Raw genomic sequence first — 18,569 nt, forward strand, 5'->3', positions numbered from 1 at the left:
CTCAAATTCCTGTTCTCAAGTAATCTTCCCATCTCAGCCTCCCAAAGTGTTGGGATTGTAAGTGTGAGTCACTGTATCCAGCCCCAAAATTCCTTTTTTTCCCCTTTTTTTAATGGAATGCCTGAATATCCCAAGAAAAATTCCTTAATATCAGATATCTAGTCCACATTCATATTTTCCTGCTTGTATATACACATGCATATATATGTACACACCGATTTTGATGATACTATTTTATTTTTTTAATTGAGGTGAAATTCATATAACTTAAAATTAATCCCTTTGAAATGAACAATTTACTGACAGTACATTCACAAAGTTGCAAAAGTGCCATGTAGAGCTTCAAAACATCTTCATCACTCAAAATAAAATTTTGTACCCATTAGTCCATTATACCTTCCCTCAAGCCTCTGGTATCCACCAGTCTCCTTTATTTCTCTATAGATTTACCTATTTTGGATATTTTATGTAAATAGAACCATATAGTATGTAACCTTTTGTGTGTGGCTTGGCTTCTATCACTTAGCATAATGGGATTTTGTTTGTTTGTTTTTAGACAGGGTCTTGATCTATCTTTGGGCTGTACTTTTGCCCATTTTGTAAATTGGGTTATTTTGGATTGTAGTCTTTTTGTTGTTGAATTGTATGAGTTCTTTACGTATTCCAGACCCTTATCAGATATATGATTTGCAGATACTCTCTCCCATCTGTGGACTGTCTTTTAACTCTTGTCATGGTGATCTTTGTACAAAAATTTTTATTTTGATGATGTCCAATTTATCTGTTTTCTCTTTTACTTGTCCTATTGGTGCCATATCTAAGAAACTATCACCAAATGCAAAGACATGCAGATTTACCGCTATGTTTTTCTTCTAAGAGTTGCATGGTTTTAGTTCTTATATTTAGCTCTTTGATCCATTTTTCATTTTTGGTATGTAGTATGAGGTAGGAGTTCAACATCATTCGTTTTCTTGTGGATATTCAGTTGTCCTGGCACCATTTGTTGGAGATAGTATTCTTTCCTCATCAAATGCTTTTGGCACCCTTGTCAAAAATCATTTAACCATAGATATGTATTTCTGGACTCTCGATTCTGTTGTATTGATTGCTCTAAATTTCCCTCTGAGCACTGCTTTTGTTGCAGCCCATAAGTTTTGATATATTGTGCATATTATCATTGCTATATTTTATAAATTGATATATTATCAATCATCACACCCTCTAGAGTTACACGCATTTTTTTGGTTCTATAGTGTTTTATTTCTGTCCTTAAAACACACATACAAAGTTACAATATTGAAATTATTATTTTATACAGAGAATGTTTATTTATATTTTTATAGAATTATTAATTTGCTTGCCATTTTTTCAAGCATCTCAGGACTTCTTTCTGTTATAATATTTGTTTTTTTGAAATATGTATATTTTTTGCTAAAATAATGTGCTTTATGCAGTTATCTAACATGTAAGAAATACAGAGGTAATTCCTGTACCAAATGTTTTATATTTGGTATATATTTTTTCTCTTCTCTTCTATAATCTGCTTATATGGCATGACTTAACTGTTCTTTTTTTATTATTATTATTATTTTTTTTTTTTTTTTTTTGAGACAGAGTCTTACTCTTATTGCCCAGGCTGGAGTGCAGTGGTGTAATCTCAGCTCATTACAACCTGTGTCTCCTGGGTTCAAGTGATTCTCTTGACCCAGCCTCCCAAGTCACTGGAATTATAGGCGTGCGCCACCACGCCTGGCTAGTTTCTGTATTTTTAGTAGAGATGGGGTTTCACCATGTTGGCTAGGCTGGTCTTGAACTCCTGGCCTCAGGTGATCCACCCTCCTCGGCCTCCCAAAGTGCAGGGAGCCTCCCAAAGTGCGGGGATTATAGGTGTGAGCCATTGCACCCAGCCAACAACTGTAAAAAAAAAATTGTTTTAATTGTAGTAGTTGTAGATATTTATGGGGTACATGAAATGTTTTGATGCTGACATGCAATGTATAATAATCATATCATGTAAAATGGGGTATCCATCCTCTCAAGCATTTATCCATCCCCTCAAGCATTTATCCTTTGTATTACAAAGAATCCAATTATACTATTTTAGTTATTTTTAAATATAATTAAATTATTGACTGTAGTTACCCTGTTGTGCTATCAAATATGAGGTGTGTTGTTTAGAAATTTCTTTCATATATGAGACATTGATTGTAAACTGTCCGTTTTTTGTTTTTTATTTATTATTATGATTCTTTTTGAGACAGAGTCTTGCCCTGTTGCCCAGGCTAGAGTGCCATGGCATTATCTTGGCTCACTGCAACCTCCACTACCTGGATTTAAGCAATTTTCGTACCTTAGTCACTCGAGTAGCTGTGGTTACAGGTATGCGCCATCACACCCAGCTAATTCTTTTTTTTTTTTTTTTTTTTTGTATTTTTATTAGAAGCAGGGTTTTGCCATGTTGGTCAGGATGGTCTTGAACTCCTGGCCTTAAGTGATCTGCCTGCCTCGTCCTCCAAAAGTGTTGGGATTACAGTGTGAGCCACTGTGCCCACCCAACTTTCAGTTTTTTTAAATCTTAAAGTATCTTCTTTTCACTCTCTTTTCTGAAAAAAGTAGGGTTTTGTGGAGTGGTGTGGGTTTTTTGGTTTTTTTTGTTGTTGTTGTTATTCTGAAGATTAGACAGTAGAAAAAAATAGTTTGGATCATATACAATTGTTTATTGATAGTTACTTTTCTTTTTTTCCTTTTTTGAGATGGGGTTTCGCCATGTTGCCCAGGCTGGTCTCAAACTTGTGGGCTCAAGCGATCTGCCCTCCTTGGCCTCCCAAAATGCTAGGATTACAGGTGTGAGCCACCACATCCGGCCAATCTACTTTCTTAAAACCTTAAATATTATTCCTGTGACTTCTGCTACCATGTTGCTATAAGAAGGCCACTATATGTCTAATTTCAATACTCTGTAGGGATTCTGTCTTATCTTTCTGTCTTTAATTTTTTTTTTTTTTTTTTTACCTAGGCTCAGGGATGTTTTTATGGTCTGTCTTGTCTCTCCAGATGCATTTTTCTGTTCCTCTTTAGCATATTGCATGTTCACTACATTGAGTATGGGTTTCTTTTTATTTCTCTTGGAATACTTAAAAGTAAGACTTCCTTTATCTGTGGATTCATGTCTTTAGTTTTGAAAAATTGCCAGCCATTATCTCTTCAAATACAGATGGTCCCTGACTTACATTAATTCAACTTATGATTTTCAACTTTATGATGGTGTGAAAATGATACATATTTAGTACACCCCTTAACCTATGATAGCGATGGCATTACATCTGGATAAACCCATTGTAAATCGAAAATGCTGTAAGTCAAAAATGTACTTTCAACTTAGGATGGTTTCCACTTAAGGTATTTTCAACTCACAGTGTGTTTATCGGGATAAGTCTGAGAGCATCTATATTATCTCTCCTTCATTTTCTCTTTTCTATTCTTTTGAGACTTCACTTATATGCATACTGTACTTTCTATTTTCCTTATTTTTAAGTCTCTGTCATATTTTTTATGTTCTAGTTTTGCTTTGATGCAGTCTAGGTAATTTTAAACTCTGTCTTCCAATTTAATAATTCTTTCTTCTGCATCTAATCTATTTAACTTACCCATTGCCTTTTTTTTTTTTTTTTTTTTTTTTGAGACAGGGTGTCACTGTGTCACCCAGGCTGGAGAGCAGTGGCATGATTATGGCTCACTGCAGCCTCAGACTCCTGGACTCAAGAGATCCTCCCACCTCAGCCTCCCGAGTAGCTGGGACTACAGACCCACACCACCATACATGGCTGATTTTTAAATTTTTTGTAGAGACAGGCTCTCATTATGTTGCCCAGGCTGGTCTCGAATTCCTGGCCTCAAGCAATCCTCTTGCTTTGGTCTCCCAAAGTGCTGGGATTATAGACATGAACCACTGTTTCTGGCCCCATTGACTTTCTAATTTCAGCAGTTTTTTTTTTTTTTTTTTTTGAGACAAAGTCTTGCTCTGTCACCGAGGCTGGAGTGCAGTGGCGCCATCTCGGCTCACTGCAACCTCCACCTCGTGGGTTTAAGCAATTCTGCCTCAGCCTCCCAAGTAGTGAGGATTATAGGCATGCATCACCACGCTTAGCTAATTATTGTATTTTTAGTAGAGACAGGGTTTCCCCATGTTGGCCAGGCTGGTCTCAAACTCCTGACCACAAGTGATCCACTCACCTGGACCTCCCAGAGTGCGGAGATTACAGGCATGAGCCACTGTGCCCAGCCTGTTTTTTAAAAAAAATTAAACTTTTGATAGTTTTTATTATTTGCTTATCTCTGTGATTCATTTTTTTAGATATTAAATAATTACACTATGTTCAATCTTAGATGTTTCCAATATGGGAAGTCTTTAGGGGCTGTCTGAATCTGGTGATTCATTCGCATGGTGGCTAATTTCCTGGGTTTTTTTTTTTTGGTATTCTTTGATTGTTAGCTTATATTTGATTGATCTTAATATGAAAGAAAACTGGAGTCTTAACTGGGCTTCTTTTTCTCCAAATAGTAGCTGCATTTTTTTCTTACCAGAAGCCAGGTTACACTCTTCACCCCGAACCTTTCAGGTTGTTATCCTTATCTTGGGAGTTTTAAGTTTTCTTCCCCTACCAGCTACTTGTCCCAACTTCAGTTTCTTAGCCACAAAACTAATGTATTAGAACTACCCTTGGGGAAAGTTTCCTCTTTGTTTATGCTCACCTCTTTGGTTTTGCTTTTTTGGGGTTGCAGGGAGAGGAGGGTGGTCATTGGAGTGAGGAATGGCCTTTGATTGTTGGCACTTCTTGTAGCAGAGCCTGGACACAAAATAAATATTTTATTTTTGGTCAACTTTCTGTTTTTTGTTTTGTAGCAAGACAGTTTTTTTTAACAGTATCTTTTTGCCATATTGCCGCTAATGGGAGGCTCTTTTTATTTTGAAACCCCTTCTAAATAATTTTATTCTCAAGTAATATAGGTATAATATATAAAATTCAAAAATAATCCAGAAAGTTAAAAATTCAGATTGCTTTTACTTCCATAGCCCAAGGTAACTACAGGCTTTTTGGAATTTTTGTAATTGATTTTTTACTTGATTAGGTTATAAGTGATCATTTAAAATCTTAAAGGAGAAGCAAGTAAAAGATACTTTATAGCCATATATTAAAACTGGACCGATTTTGTAGCTTTACAGAAATTGCCCCAATTGAGAACTACTGTACTAGACCTAAGTGGCTCAGAGTTATTGGTATATATATTTCTTCATTTTCTTTTTTTAAATATCTCTTCCTTTTCAAAGCTTGTCAAACTAATGTTAAGTGGTATACTTGTCTATTAATGGTAAAAATTGTATGTGTGTGTGTGTGTGTGTGTATATATATATATATATATATAAAATATCTGTCTACACCAGGATATCTGTTTCAAAATTGTATAATGCTACAATAGGGCATACCCAACTCATAAAGTTGAAAAACTTTATTTGCATTAAATCTCTGGTAATATGAGAATTTTAGAAGTATTTGAAGGGGTATACCAGTACCTTGTCACATAAAATAAATCTTAAAAAGCCAGTACAGAAGTATAGTTAAAGATAGGATGAGGGGGCCGGGCGCGGTGGCTCAAGCCTGTAATCCCAGCACTTTGGGAGGCCGAGACGGGCGGATCACAGGTCAGGAGATCGAGACCATCCTGGCTAAAATGGTGAAACCCTGTCTCTACTAAAAAATACAAAAAAAAACTAGCCGGACGAGGCGGCGGGCGCGTGTAGTCCCAGCTACTCGGGAGGCTGAGTCAGGAGAATGGCCTGAACCCGGGAGGCGGAGCTTGCAGTGAGCTGAGATCCGGCCACTGCACTCCAGCCTGGGCGGCAGAGCGAGACTCCGTCTCAAAAAAAAAAAAAAAAAAAAAAAGATAGGATGAGGGAACTATATAACACTAATTTTTTGCCCTGCATTGAATGTATTCTGGTGCCTTGGCAAGTCATTTTTAAAAATGTTAGTTTTTTAATCTATAGAATGGAAATGATTTTACCTAAATTATATGGGGTACCACAGTAGTGAATATGAGAGATTTTTTTAAGATAAAACATACTAACTGCTTTAGTTGATCAGCTATTTAAACTCTTTCAGCTATTAAATAATAGAAGAAAATGGAATTGAATATGATGTCAGCATGGAACAATCTAATGATTCATTAAGAGTCAACCATAATGATGGTGAAGAGTCAAAAACCGATGCTCAAGTATTTGAGGTATGGATTCAGCTGGGAACTTTTTTCCATCCTAGGGTAAAACAGTGTGCCATTTAACAGCTCTTTATGCTCAAGGGATAGCTATTATATTTAGTGTATTCAAGAATTTTGGGCTGGGTGCGGTGGCTCATGCCTGTAATCCCAGCATTTTGGGAGGCCGAGGCGGGTGTATCACCTGAGGTCAGGAGTTCAAGACCAGCCTGGCCAACGTGGTGAAACACTGTCTGTACTAAAAATACAAAAATCAGCCGGGCATGGTGGTGAGTGCCTGTAATCCCAGCTACCTGGGAGGCTGAGGCTGGAGAATCACTTAAACCCAGAAGGCAGAGGTTGCTGTGAGCCAAGATCCCACCATTATAGTCCACAAGAGTGAAACTCCCATTTCAAAAAAAAAAAAAAAGCAAAAAGAATTTAGGCCGGGCATGGTGGCTCATGCCTGTAATCCCATCTCTTTGGGAAGCTGAGGCGGGTGGATCACAAGGTAAGGAGATCGAGACCATCCTGGCTAACATGGTGAAACCCTGTCTCTACTAAAAATACAGAAAATTAGCCAGGCGTTGTGGCAGTCGCCTACTCTGGAGGCTGAGGCAGGAGAATGGCATGAACCCGGGAGGAGGAACTTGCAGTGAGCCAAGATAGCGCCATTGCACTGCAGCCTGGGTGACAGAGCAAGAGTCTGTCTCAAAAAAAAAAAAAAGAATTTTAATATTTAATTATACACATATTTTATGAAATATTTAACAATACAGAACTTAATACTTAGATACATTCATAAAAATTTTATATACAGAGAAAAATCTAAAGGTTGAATTATATTACGTTATTTCAGGTTCCATTCCTGTGGATAATTTTGATAAAATTAAGATAATAAATATAATAATCAACAATTTTACTTAAGAAATGCTTTCTGTGTATAGCAATTTGTATGAATTGACAACTCTTACAAAAAAGTAAAAACAACTGAAAAATGGATATCTTTTCATTTTTATTATACCCATCTTTAAAAAAAAATGGTGACAGTATATCCTGAAAAGACTGAAGTGATGTTTTTTTTTCTTTGCAAAAGCATCTAACCTGTATGGACTCCAGGGATTCTTCCTTTGGACAAAATGATTCTCCTGCAGTTTTGCCCATCACTACTCCTGAAGCAAATAATTCACTCATATCACAGAATATAACAGGGCCCCTGACTCAGACACAGACTCCTTCTGCAGAGCATTTCCATCTAGTGGACCAAAATGGGCAAGCTATTCAATATGAACTTCAGTCACTGGGGGAATCCAATGCACAAATGGTGAGTATATTTTGTAAGTAACCAGTTTTATGCTCTTTAGCAAAATATATTAGTCTTACTAAATGACCTTAATTTCTGGACACTTTTGATTTACATCATGTTTATTTATTTTTTTTTTTTGAGATGGAGTTTCACTCCTGTTGCCCAGGTTAGAGTGCAATGGCACGATCTTGGTTCACTGCAACCTCTGCCTTCCAAGTTCAAGCAATTCTCCTGCCTCAGCCTCCCAAGTAGGTGGGATTACAGGTGCCCACCACCACACCTGGCTAATTTTTTTGTTTTTTTAGTAGACGCAGGATTTCACCATGTTGGTCAGGCTGGCCTCAAACTCCTGACCTCAGGTGATCCACGCGCCTTGGCCTCCCAAAGTGTTGGGATTACAGGCTTGAGCCACTGAGCCCGGCCACATTGTGTTTAAAATAGTGTTTCCATGACTTTCATTTTTATGTAAGGATTTTAAAAGATTTCCATTCAGGACTACAAATAGTACTTTAAATAAAGAGTACTTAACCAGTCTCTGTGTTTGGGCACACTTGTGCTTTCAGATCAATTGGAAATGTAACATAATCTGTAACTGGTTCTGAAGTGCCAGAGTTGACGTGGAACTTACATTTAATGGAACGTACACACACACACACACACACACACACACACAGAGACAGACACATATTAGACTAAACTCCAGTTTGTTTGTTTGTTTTCCAAGACGGAATCTTGCTCTGTCGCCGAGGCTGGAGTGCAGTGGCGTGATCTCGGCTCACTGCAGCCTCCTCTGCCTGGTTTCAAGCAGTTCTCTTGCCTCATCCTCCTGAGTAACTGGGATTACAGGTGCCTGCCATCACACCCGGCTAGTTTTTGTATTTTTAGTAGAAACGGGATTTCACCACGTTGGCCAGGCTTGTCTTGAACTCCTGACCTCGTTATCCACCCACCTCAGCCTCCCAAAGTGCTGGAATTACAAGCGTGAGCCACCGTGCCCGGCCTAAACTCCAGGTTTTGATTTATCAGCATCTCACTGACCTCCAAGCCACTTTCTGGTATGTTTTCTTGAAGAAATAGAAAGTAATGGAGGTAATGCAATGGAGGTACCACTAGTATATGGGGAATTAGACATATCCTTGCTAATCTTTGTGGGTAAATGTGTGCCACGTGAGTCAGAATGCATAAAGATAAAAAGATGAGGATGGCTAAATACTTTTCAAATTGTTAGCTAAAAGTATTTTTGACCAAGTTCATAGTTTGAGCCAAAGAGGTGAAAGATTGTTTTGACTGACATATGGAAAATTACTAAGAAAAACCTCTGAGTTGCTCTCTGGTTATTTAGAATATACTTAACATAAGTAATACTATGAAGGATAATGTGTCTCTTGTATACTTGAATTTTCCAAATTTTCTACAATGAGTATCTATTACTTTCATAATAAAAATTATTTTTAAAAGCATAACAACTTTAATTATAAATTACACCACAGGTAAAAATTGTACCTAGAATTAACCCTTGTTTCTGTTCATAATCTAGAGCATTCTAGAGTTAATCTATGCCATTTTGCTCCTTTATGATCCAGCCAAATTGAGTTATCTAAATTCTAGGGGTAAGAATAATTGGTTGAGAGGTGACTATGTGCAGGGCAATCCTTCTTGTTTATGTTCGAGCTTTCTGGGACTTAGACCAGAGCCATACTGCATCACCAGCAAAGGTTAATATTCAACAAATAATTTAAATGTTAACCAACTACATTTTAATTTTTCATGTCCAGAATGAAGTACTTCTGTAGTTTCCCCTTTATTTGACGTTTATTCTAGTTTCTATCAGAACATTTAGAAAGTTTTTTTTTTTTCTTCCAACAGGAAGATCAAGGAGTCTGAATGTGTCAAAGGGTTGTCATTTTACCTAGGGTACCTTTCTGAGCAAAGTTGTTTATTTGAGTTAAAAAAAAAGTTAATTAACACTCTTTGTAATTGGATTAAACTTTCTATACAAAGTAAGTACAAAGGTGGTTTTACATTGTTTAGGTAGGAGATGACACAGAAGGTTATTTGAAACCATGGAATAGGAAACATGGTATGAAGCATGGAAAAAAAATGTGAGAAACAGATTATAAGAAAGAATTTTCTTCAAAGAACTGAAGATCAGAGAGAGAATATTCCTGGAAACTTAATGGAACTTTTGGGTTCATTTGTTTCAGTGGACTGTATTTTTTAGAGCAATTTTAGGTTCATGACCAAAGTGAGCAGAGGGTACACAGATTTTCATATATATATACACTTGCAGTACCTGCACATGGTACAGTATCCCCCTTTATCAACATCTCCTACCAAATGGAGCTATTTGGTGTTTTTTTGTTTTTGGTTTTGGTTTTTTAGTTTTTTTTTTACTTTAGGTTCAAGGGTACATGCAAAGGTTTGTTATGGAGGTAAACTCAGATTGTACAGGTTATTTCATCCACCCATGCATTAGGCCTAGTACCCAATAGTTATTTTTTCAGCTCTTCTCCCTCCCACCCTCCACTCTGAAGTAGATCCCATTGTCTGTTGTTCCCTTCTTTGTGTTCATAAGTTTTTATCATTTAGCCCCCACTTGTAAGTGAGAATATGCAGTATTTGGCTTTTTGTTGCAGTGTTAGTTTGCTAAGGAAGTAGCCTCCAGCTCCACCTGTTCCCACAAAAGACATGATCTTGTTCTTTTTTATGGCTGCGTAGTATTCCATGGTGTATATGTACCACATTTTCTTTATCTAATCTGTCAGTGCTGGACGTTTAGGTTGATTCCATTTGTTTGCTATTGTGAATAGGGCATTAATGAACATTCACATGCATGTGTCTTTATGGAAGAATGATTTATATTCCTCTGGGTATATATCCGATAATAGGATTGCTGGGTTGAATAGTTGTTCTGTTTTTATCTCTTTGAGGAATCACCATACTGCTTTCTACAATGGTTGAACAAATTTACACTCCCACCAGCAGTGTATAAGTGTTCTCTTTTCTCCACAACCTCACTAGCATCTGTTATCGTTTGACTTTTTAATAATAGCCATTCTAACTGGTGTGAGATAGTATCTCATTGTGGTTTTGATTTGCATTTTTCTAATGATTAGTGATATTGAGCTTTTCTTCATATGCTTGTTGACTGCATGTATGTCTTCTTTTTGAAAAGTTTATGTTCAAACTAGACAAAACTACTTTAAATTTCATATGGAACCAAAAAAAAAGCCCGTATAGCCAAGACAATCCTAAGCAAAAAGAACAAAGCTGGAGGCATCACATTTCCTGACTTCAAACTATACTACAAGGCTACAGTAACCAAAACAGCATGGTAGTGGTATCAAAACAGATATACAGACCAGTGGAACAGAACAGAGGCCTCAGAAATAACACCACACATCTACAACCATCTGATCTTCGATAAACGTGACAAAAACAAGCAATGGGGAAAGGATTCCCTATTTAATAAATAGTGCTGGGAAAACTGGCTAGCCGTATGCAGAAAACAGAAACTGGACCCCTTCCTTACACCTTATACAAAAATTAACTCAAGATGGATCAAAGACTTAAACGTAAAACCTGAAACTATAAAAACCCTAGAAGAAAACCTAGGCCATGCCATTCAGGACATAGACATGGGCAAAGACTTCATGACTAAAACATCAAAAGCAATTGCAACAAAAGCCAAAATTGACAAATGGGATCTAATTAAGCTAAAGAGCTTCTGCACAGCAAAAGAAACTATCATCAGAGTGAACAGGCAACCTACAGAATGGGAGAACATTTTTGCAAGCTATCTATCTGACAAAGGTCTAATATCCAGAATCTACAAGGAAGTTAAACAAATTTATAAGAAAATCCATTAAAAAATGGGCAAAGGATATGAAAAGACACCTTTCCAAGAAGACATTTATGTGGCCAACAAACGTAAGAAAAAAAGTTGATCATCGTTGGTCATTAGAGAAATGCAAATCAAAACCACAATGAGATACCATCACACTCCAGTTAGAATGGCGATTATTAGAAAGTCTGGAAACGATGCTGGCGCAGCTGTGGAGAAATAGGAATGGTTTTACACTGTTGGTGGTAGTGTAAATTAATTCGACTATTGTGGAAGACAGTGCAATGATTCCTCAAGGATATAGAACCAGAAATACCATTTGACCCAGCAATCTCACGAGTGGGTGTATACCCAAAGGATTATAAATCATTCTGCTATAAAGACATATGCACACATACATTTATTGTAGCACTATTTACAATAGCAAAGACTTGGAACCCACCCAGATGCCCATCAATGATAGACTGGATGAAGAAAATGTGGCACATATATACCATGGAATACTATGCAGCCATAAAATAGAATGAGTTCATGTCCTTTGCAGGGACATGGGTGAAGTTGGGAACCATCATCCTCAGCAAACTAACACAGGAACAGAAAACCAAACACCTAATGTTCTCACTCATAAGTGGGATTTGAACAATGAGAACACATGGAAACAGGGAGGAGAACATCACACACCAGGGCCTGTGAGGGGGTGGAGGAAGAGAGGAGGGAGAGCAGTAGGACAAATACCTAATGCATGCAGGGCTTAAAACCTAGATAATGAGTTGATAGGGGCAGCAAACCACCATGGCACATGTATACCTATGTAACAAACTTGCACGTTCAGCACATGTATCCCAGAACTTAAAAAAAAAAAAAGTGTCTGTTCTTGTCCTTTGTCCACTTTTCAATGGGGTTGTTTTTCTCTTGTAAATTTGTTTTAAGTTCCATTTAGATGCTGGATAATAGACCTTTGTCAGATGCATAGTTTGCAAATATTTTTCTCCCATTCTTCAGTTTGTTTACTCTGTTGATAGTTTCTTTTGTTGTATAGAAGCTCTTAAGTTTATTTAGATCCCATTTGCCAATTTTTGCTTTTGTTGCAATTGCTTTTAGTGTCTTTGTCATGAAATCTTTGCCCATTCCCTTGTCCAGGATGGTATTGCCTATGCTGTCTTCCAGGTTTTTATAGTTTTGGGTTTTATATTTAAATCTTTAGTCCGTCTTGAGTTTTTCTTTTGTTTGTTTGGTTGGTTTTTTTTGTATATGGTGTGAGGAAGGGGTCCAACTTCTGTCGTCTGCATGTGGCTAACCCGTAATCCTGGTACCATTTACTTAACAGTGAGTTGTTTCCCTAATGCTTGTTTTTGTCAGCTTTGTTGAAGATCAAATGGTTGCAGGTGTGCAACGTTGTTTCTGGGCTCTCTCTTCTGTTCCATTGGTCTATGTGTCTGTTTTCATACCAGTACCATGCTGTTTTGGTTACTGTAGCCTTGTTGTATAGTTTGAAGTCAGGTAACATAATGCCTCCAGCTTTGTACTTTTTGCTTAGGATTGCCTTGGCTATTTGGGCTTTTTCTTTTTTGGTTCCATATGAATTTTAAAATAGTTTTTTTCTGGTTCTGTGAAGAATGCCATTGGCAGTTTGATAGGAATAGCATTGAATCTGTGAATTGCTTTGTGCAGTGTGGCCATTTTAATGATATTGATTCTTTCTGTCCATGAGCATGGATTTTTTTTTCCCATTTGTTTTTATCTTCTCTGATTATTTGAGCAGTCTTTTGTAATTCTTATTGTAGAGATCTTTCACCTTCCTGTAACCCTAGGTATTTTATTCTTTTTCTGGCAATTGTGAATGGGATTGCCTTCCTAATTTGGCCCTTGTCTCGGTTGTTGTTGATATATTGGAATGCTAGTGATTTTTGAACATTGATTTTGTATACTGAAACTTTGCTGAAGTTGTTTATCTCTGGAAGAGCTTTCGGACTGAGAATATGGGGTTTTCTAAATGTAGGATCGTGTCATCTGCAAACAAGGGTAATCTGACTTTCTCTCTTCCTATCTGGATGTTCTTTATTTCTTTCTCTTGCCTGATTGCTTTGGCCAGGACTTCCAATACTATGTTGAATAGGAGTGGTGAGAGAGGGCATCCTTTTCTTGTGCTGGTTTTCAAGGAGAATGCCTCCAGCTTTTGCCCATTTACTGTGATGTTGGCTGTGGGTTTGTTAGATAAGCATTTTGTTTTTCTTAATTTATTTTAATTAAATAATTTATTTTTTAAGAGATATGTCTCAGCCAAGCGCAATGGCTCACGCTTGTAATCCCAGCACTTTGGGAGGCCGAGGTGAGCGGATCACGAGGTCAGGAGTCCGAGACCAGACTGGCCAACATAGTGAAACCCTGTCTCTACTAAAAATACAAAAATTAGCCAGGCGTGGTTGTGCAAGCCTGTAATCCCAGCTACTCAGGAGGCTGAGGCAGGAGAATCGCTTGAACCCGGGAGGTGGAGGTTGTGGTGAGCTGAGGTCATGCCACTGCACTCCATGCACTCCAGCCTGGGCAACAGAGCAAGACTCCATCTCAAAAAAAAAAAAAAGAGATATGTCTCACTCTGTCACCTAGGCTTAAGTGCAGTGGCATGATCTAGCCTCCAGAGTAGCTAGAACTACAGGGACATGCCACTGCCGTCAGCCAAATGGAGCTTTTTAAAGAAATATACCTTCCTTTTTTTTCAATATGACTTTTTATTATTTATTTATTTATTTATTTATTTTTTGAGACAAAGTCTCGCTCTGTTGTCCAGGCTGGAGTGCAGTGGTGTGCGATCTCAGCTCACTACAACCCCCACCTCCTGGGTTCAAGCGATTCTCCTGCCTCAGCCTCCGGAGTAGCTGGGATTGCAGGTGCCTACCACCACGCCCGGCTAATTGTAGTATTTTTAGTAGAGACAGGGTTTCACCATGTTGGCCAGGCTAGTCTCAAACTCCTGACCCCAGGTGATCCATCCGCCTCGGCCTCCCAAAGTGCTGGGATTACAGGCGTGAGCCACCAAGCCTGGCCCCTTATGACTTTCTACATAAAAGTTACTAGTAAAGATTCTGTAGTGGGTGAATCTGCAATGGATGAAGATGTTTTGGAGTGAAGCTGAATTGGTCTTTTGAATTTATTAGAAATATTGTACACAAAGGGCCCAGTAGGTAAAAGACCACTCAGCTAAAGTTTTCTGATAATTTTCATGGTCTGCCTGAAATAGAATGTGTTGTAGCACATGACTCTTCAAAACCATGTTTGCTTTCATAACAAAGATTGAAGGTAATTAGCTGGGTTTTCTTTAAATAAGAAAAGTAACATTAACATTTTCATTGTCAGATTATATGAACTGAAAATATTTTTTTAGGTACCAGGGGGACTAAGCTAAGAAGCGAGAAAATAAATGAGACTGTACTATGCTTGGGAAACATAGTTTCAAAATTAAGAGGATATTCCACAGATCAGTCTAAATTATGAAACTTGTATATGATTGAATAACTTATAAAAACTTATTTGTGTTTAATTTTGATTTAAAAATAACCACAGCACTCATTTTCTAAGAATGAATAAAATATTTTTCATACCCCCAATCCTAAAAGTTAGAAAATATATATATACATATTTTTTTCACAGATATTTAATCTTATTATAAGGGGTAAAGAATTTAAAACAGTATTATTACTGTTGCCTCTTAATGTCCAGCAGGGTTTTTTATATTGTTTTGGTTTTGTCTTTTTTTAGATTAAGTAGCATTGTCAAATATTGGGAGCTAATACCGAGTGGTAGTTTAAAGGAGTCAGATTGCTTGAGTTTCAATTATAGCCTACCACTAAATAGCTCTGTGTAACCTTCTATGAGTTTTGTAACCTCTGTGTGACAGTTTCCTCATTTATAAAATGTATATACTTGATATACACATGATGAGGATTAAATGAGGTAATACATCCAAAGTGCTGCCATTTTGTATGCACTGAGCACGTGTAAACAGTTATCATCAGAGTTTGCAGTTGCTGTTTCATGCTAAAGTGATAAGAGTTATGGCAGGATATTTTTATCTCAAGAAACTTGTTAAACACTGGGGAAGGAAGGAAACAATTCCCATTCTTGATTTCTGGGAACTATTTATGATTATATTAATATTTAAAGCATTCTAGTTTGTTGAAGTTTTATCCCCCAACATTAAATTTTTTTTTTTTTTTTTTTTTTTTTTTTGAGACAGAGTCTAGCTCTGTTGCCCAGGCTGGAGTGCAGTGGCCGGATCTCAGCTCACTGCAAGCTCCGCCTCCTGGGTTTATGCTATTCTCCTGCCTCACCCTCCCGAGTAGCTGGGACTACAGGTGCCCGCCACCTCGCCTGGCTAGTTTTTTTGTATTTTTAGTAGAGACGGGGTTTCACTGCATTAGCCAGGATGGTCTCGATCTCCTGACCTCGTGATCCGCCCGTCTCGGCCTCCCAAAGTGCTGGGATTACAGGCTTGAGCCACCACGCCCGGCCAACGTTAAATTTTTTAAAAATTTTTTTTCAAATTTATATTTGCGTTTTTTCAAATGGCCCTTTTTTTTTGAGGCAAGGTTTTGCTCTGTCACCCAGGCTGGAGAACAGTAGCATGATCTGGCTCACTGCAGCCTCGACCTCCCAGCCTCAAGTGATCCTCCCACCTGAGCCCCCAGAGTAGCTGGTACTACAGGCACATGCCATCGCACTCAGCTAATTTTAAAAATTTTTTGTAGAGACAGGTAGCCCAAAGGGTTCAAGTGATCCTCTCACCTTGACCTGCCAAAGTACTGGGATTACAGGCATGAGCCACTGTGTCTGGCCTCAAGTAACTCTCTTAGAAGCTGGAATGCAGTCCCTATCAAGCATAAGCAATATTTTCATGTTTTATCTAGCAAAAGAGGAGTCTGGGAAAGTGGGTTGGAATGATTAAGGATTGTTACCTGCAATAAAGAAGACAGCAGACTTTGGATAAAACAATAAAACCGTGTTAATAGGAGAGTAGTATGTTAAGTAATAAAATTTATGTGGTGCTGATGGAAGTCTGATGCTTCCAGACTTCCAAAAAAGTCTGGAAGCATCAGATAGACTTAATTTCAAATACTGTATTAGCTATACTTTCAAATGATAGGTCTAAAAGTTTTTTTTCAACTTCATATGCCTTTTTAGTTGATATTCCTCTAAATTTGATAGAGTAGGTTCAGTTGTTAAACTGAAAAAAAGTACAGTAAGTATATTATTTTCCCTGTGTTTTCAGACTTTTGAGGCACTTCATAGTATAGTTCTTTATGAACCATAGAGGCTATATATAAATGCTGAGATGCAAAAATAAATCCTATTTAAGTAGACATTTATCAAGTTACCTTTTTTTTCTTTTTTTTGGAGACAGTCTTGCTCTGTCACCCAGGCTGGAGTACAGTGGTGCGATCTCGGCTCACTGCAACCTCTGCCTCCCAGATTCAAGCGGTTCTCCTGCCTCAGCCTCCTGAGTACCTGGGATTACAGGTGCGTGCCACCACGCCCTGCTAATTTTTGTATTTTTAGTAGAGACAAGGTTTCACCACATTGATCAGGCTGGTCTCGAACTCCTGACCTCGTGATCTGCCTGCCTCGGCCTCCCTCCCAAAATGCTAGGATTACAGGCATGAGCCACCACTCCCGACCAACAAGTTACCATTTTTAAACTAAGGAAAATGACTTTAAATATAAGACAAATGATTGCCACACGAATAGGTCAAACATGTATAAATAATACAGTAAGTGGCAAAAGATAAATGTATTACATCCAGACAGACTTGTTCAGACTACCAAGTAATTAGACTTCATCCATGGGTAATGATTAAGACTGTTGGTGATTAAGACCCTAGGATTAGGGTCAAACTGCCTATTTTTAATCCTGGCTTCACCACTTATAAGTTGTGAGACCTTGGAAGAAAATGTTTATGTGCCTCAATATTTTCATCTATAAAATGGTGGAAATCATAGAATCCACCATAGAGCTAGGTATGTGTTTAATAATTTATTTAATTAATAATTTTTGTTAAATCAGTCTAGGCATATGCATTTGATTTTTTTTTTTTTTTAATGCTTCCAAGATGATTGTTGCCAGCCCAACAGAAAATGGACAGGTACTTCGTGTAATTCCATCTACCCAGACAGCAATGGCACAAGTGATTATACCTCAGGGGCAGCTTGTGGATGTGAATAGTCCACGGGGTGAGTAACAATGGGATATAGTCCTCAGGGTGATATGTAGGGGATTTGAGAGTGTTTTAAAAACATAAATATTTTAGAAAAATCATCTTATGAAAATCAGTGCTAAAATTGATCTCCTTAGGTAAAAGATTACGAATTAAATAATTAGAAAACAGCTCTTCACCCAAATAAATTTAAAGTTCATTTTTCAACTCCTGTCTAGATTAGCTATTTGATTTAAGAATTCTATGAAGCCGGTTGACTCGTGCTTCCTCCCAAATGACCAGTGAGCATAAAATAAATTCTTCTAAATTATAACAGTAATAATAACAGCAACAATAGCAAGAATATAATGCTAATAGCTTCAGAAGTTTTTATTTATATCTTTCTTTTTTTTTTTTTTTTTTTTTGGAGGCACAGTCTCACTCTATCCCCTAGGCTGGAGTACAGTGGTGGCATGATCTCAGCTCACTGCAATCTCTGACTCCCAGGTTCAAGCAATTCTCCTGCCTCAGCCTCCTGAGTAGCAGGGATTACAGATGCCTGCAACCGCGCCTGGCTAATTTTTATATTTTTAGTAGAGCCGGGGCTTCACCATGTTGGCCAGACTGGTCTCGAACTCCTGACCTTGGGTGATCCACCCGCCTCCGCCTCCCAAAGTGCTGGGATTACACATGTAAGCCACTGTGGCTGGCCATTTATATCTTTATCAATATTTTTATTAGCCATGTGACTCATTACTTTTTTTTTTTATACTATCCTTTTTATCCTCTTGCTCTTTTCCTCTTTCCTTGGCCCCTTCAGATTCAGAAAAGAGAATCATGCTCCCTATTTCTCCTTATATAGTCTTTACCTGTTTGATAATATGCCTATTAGTTCTCTTTTTTTTTTTTTTTTTTTTGCTTTCCTCCCTTTTCCCTCAATTTGAATCTCTTTTCTAACCTCATAGCTATACTGTTTTGT

At 37.7% G+C, this 18,569-nt stretch overlaps 1 protein-coding gene across 3 annotated transcripts in view; it reads left to right on the forward strand.

Moving 5' to 3' along the window:
- Positions 1-18,569, forward strand: part of CARF (calcium responsive transcription factor) — an 84,341-nt gene that overhangs the window by 33,691 nt on the left and 32,081 nt on the right. The window contains exons 3-5 of one of the 3 annotated variants that reach the window (XM_025405277.1): positions 6,162-6,282; positions 7,349-7,576; positions 17,507-17,627. In XM_025405277.1, the coding sequence (XP_025261062.1) occupies positions 6,205-6,282; positions 7,349-7,576; positions 17,507-17,627 (427 nt within the window). In that variant the 5' untranslated portion in view covers positions 6,162-6,204. Of the gene's footprint in view, positions 1-6,161; positions 6,283-7,348; positions 7,577-14,451; positions 14,470-17,506; positions 17,628-18,569 lie in introns of those variants that run through there. The other 2 variants (XM_025405278.1, XM_025405279.1) reach the window with 2 other exon arrangements.

This window comes from Theropithecus gelada, chromosome 12 (assembly GCF_003255815.1).
Source record: "Theropithecus gelada isolate Dixy chromosome 12, Tgel_1.0, whole genome shotgun sequence".
NCBI classification, from domain to species: Eukaryota; Metazoa; Chordata; class Mammalia; order Primates; family Cercopithecidae; genus Theropithecus; species Theropithecus gelada.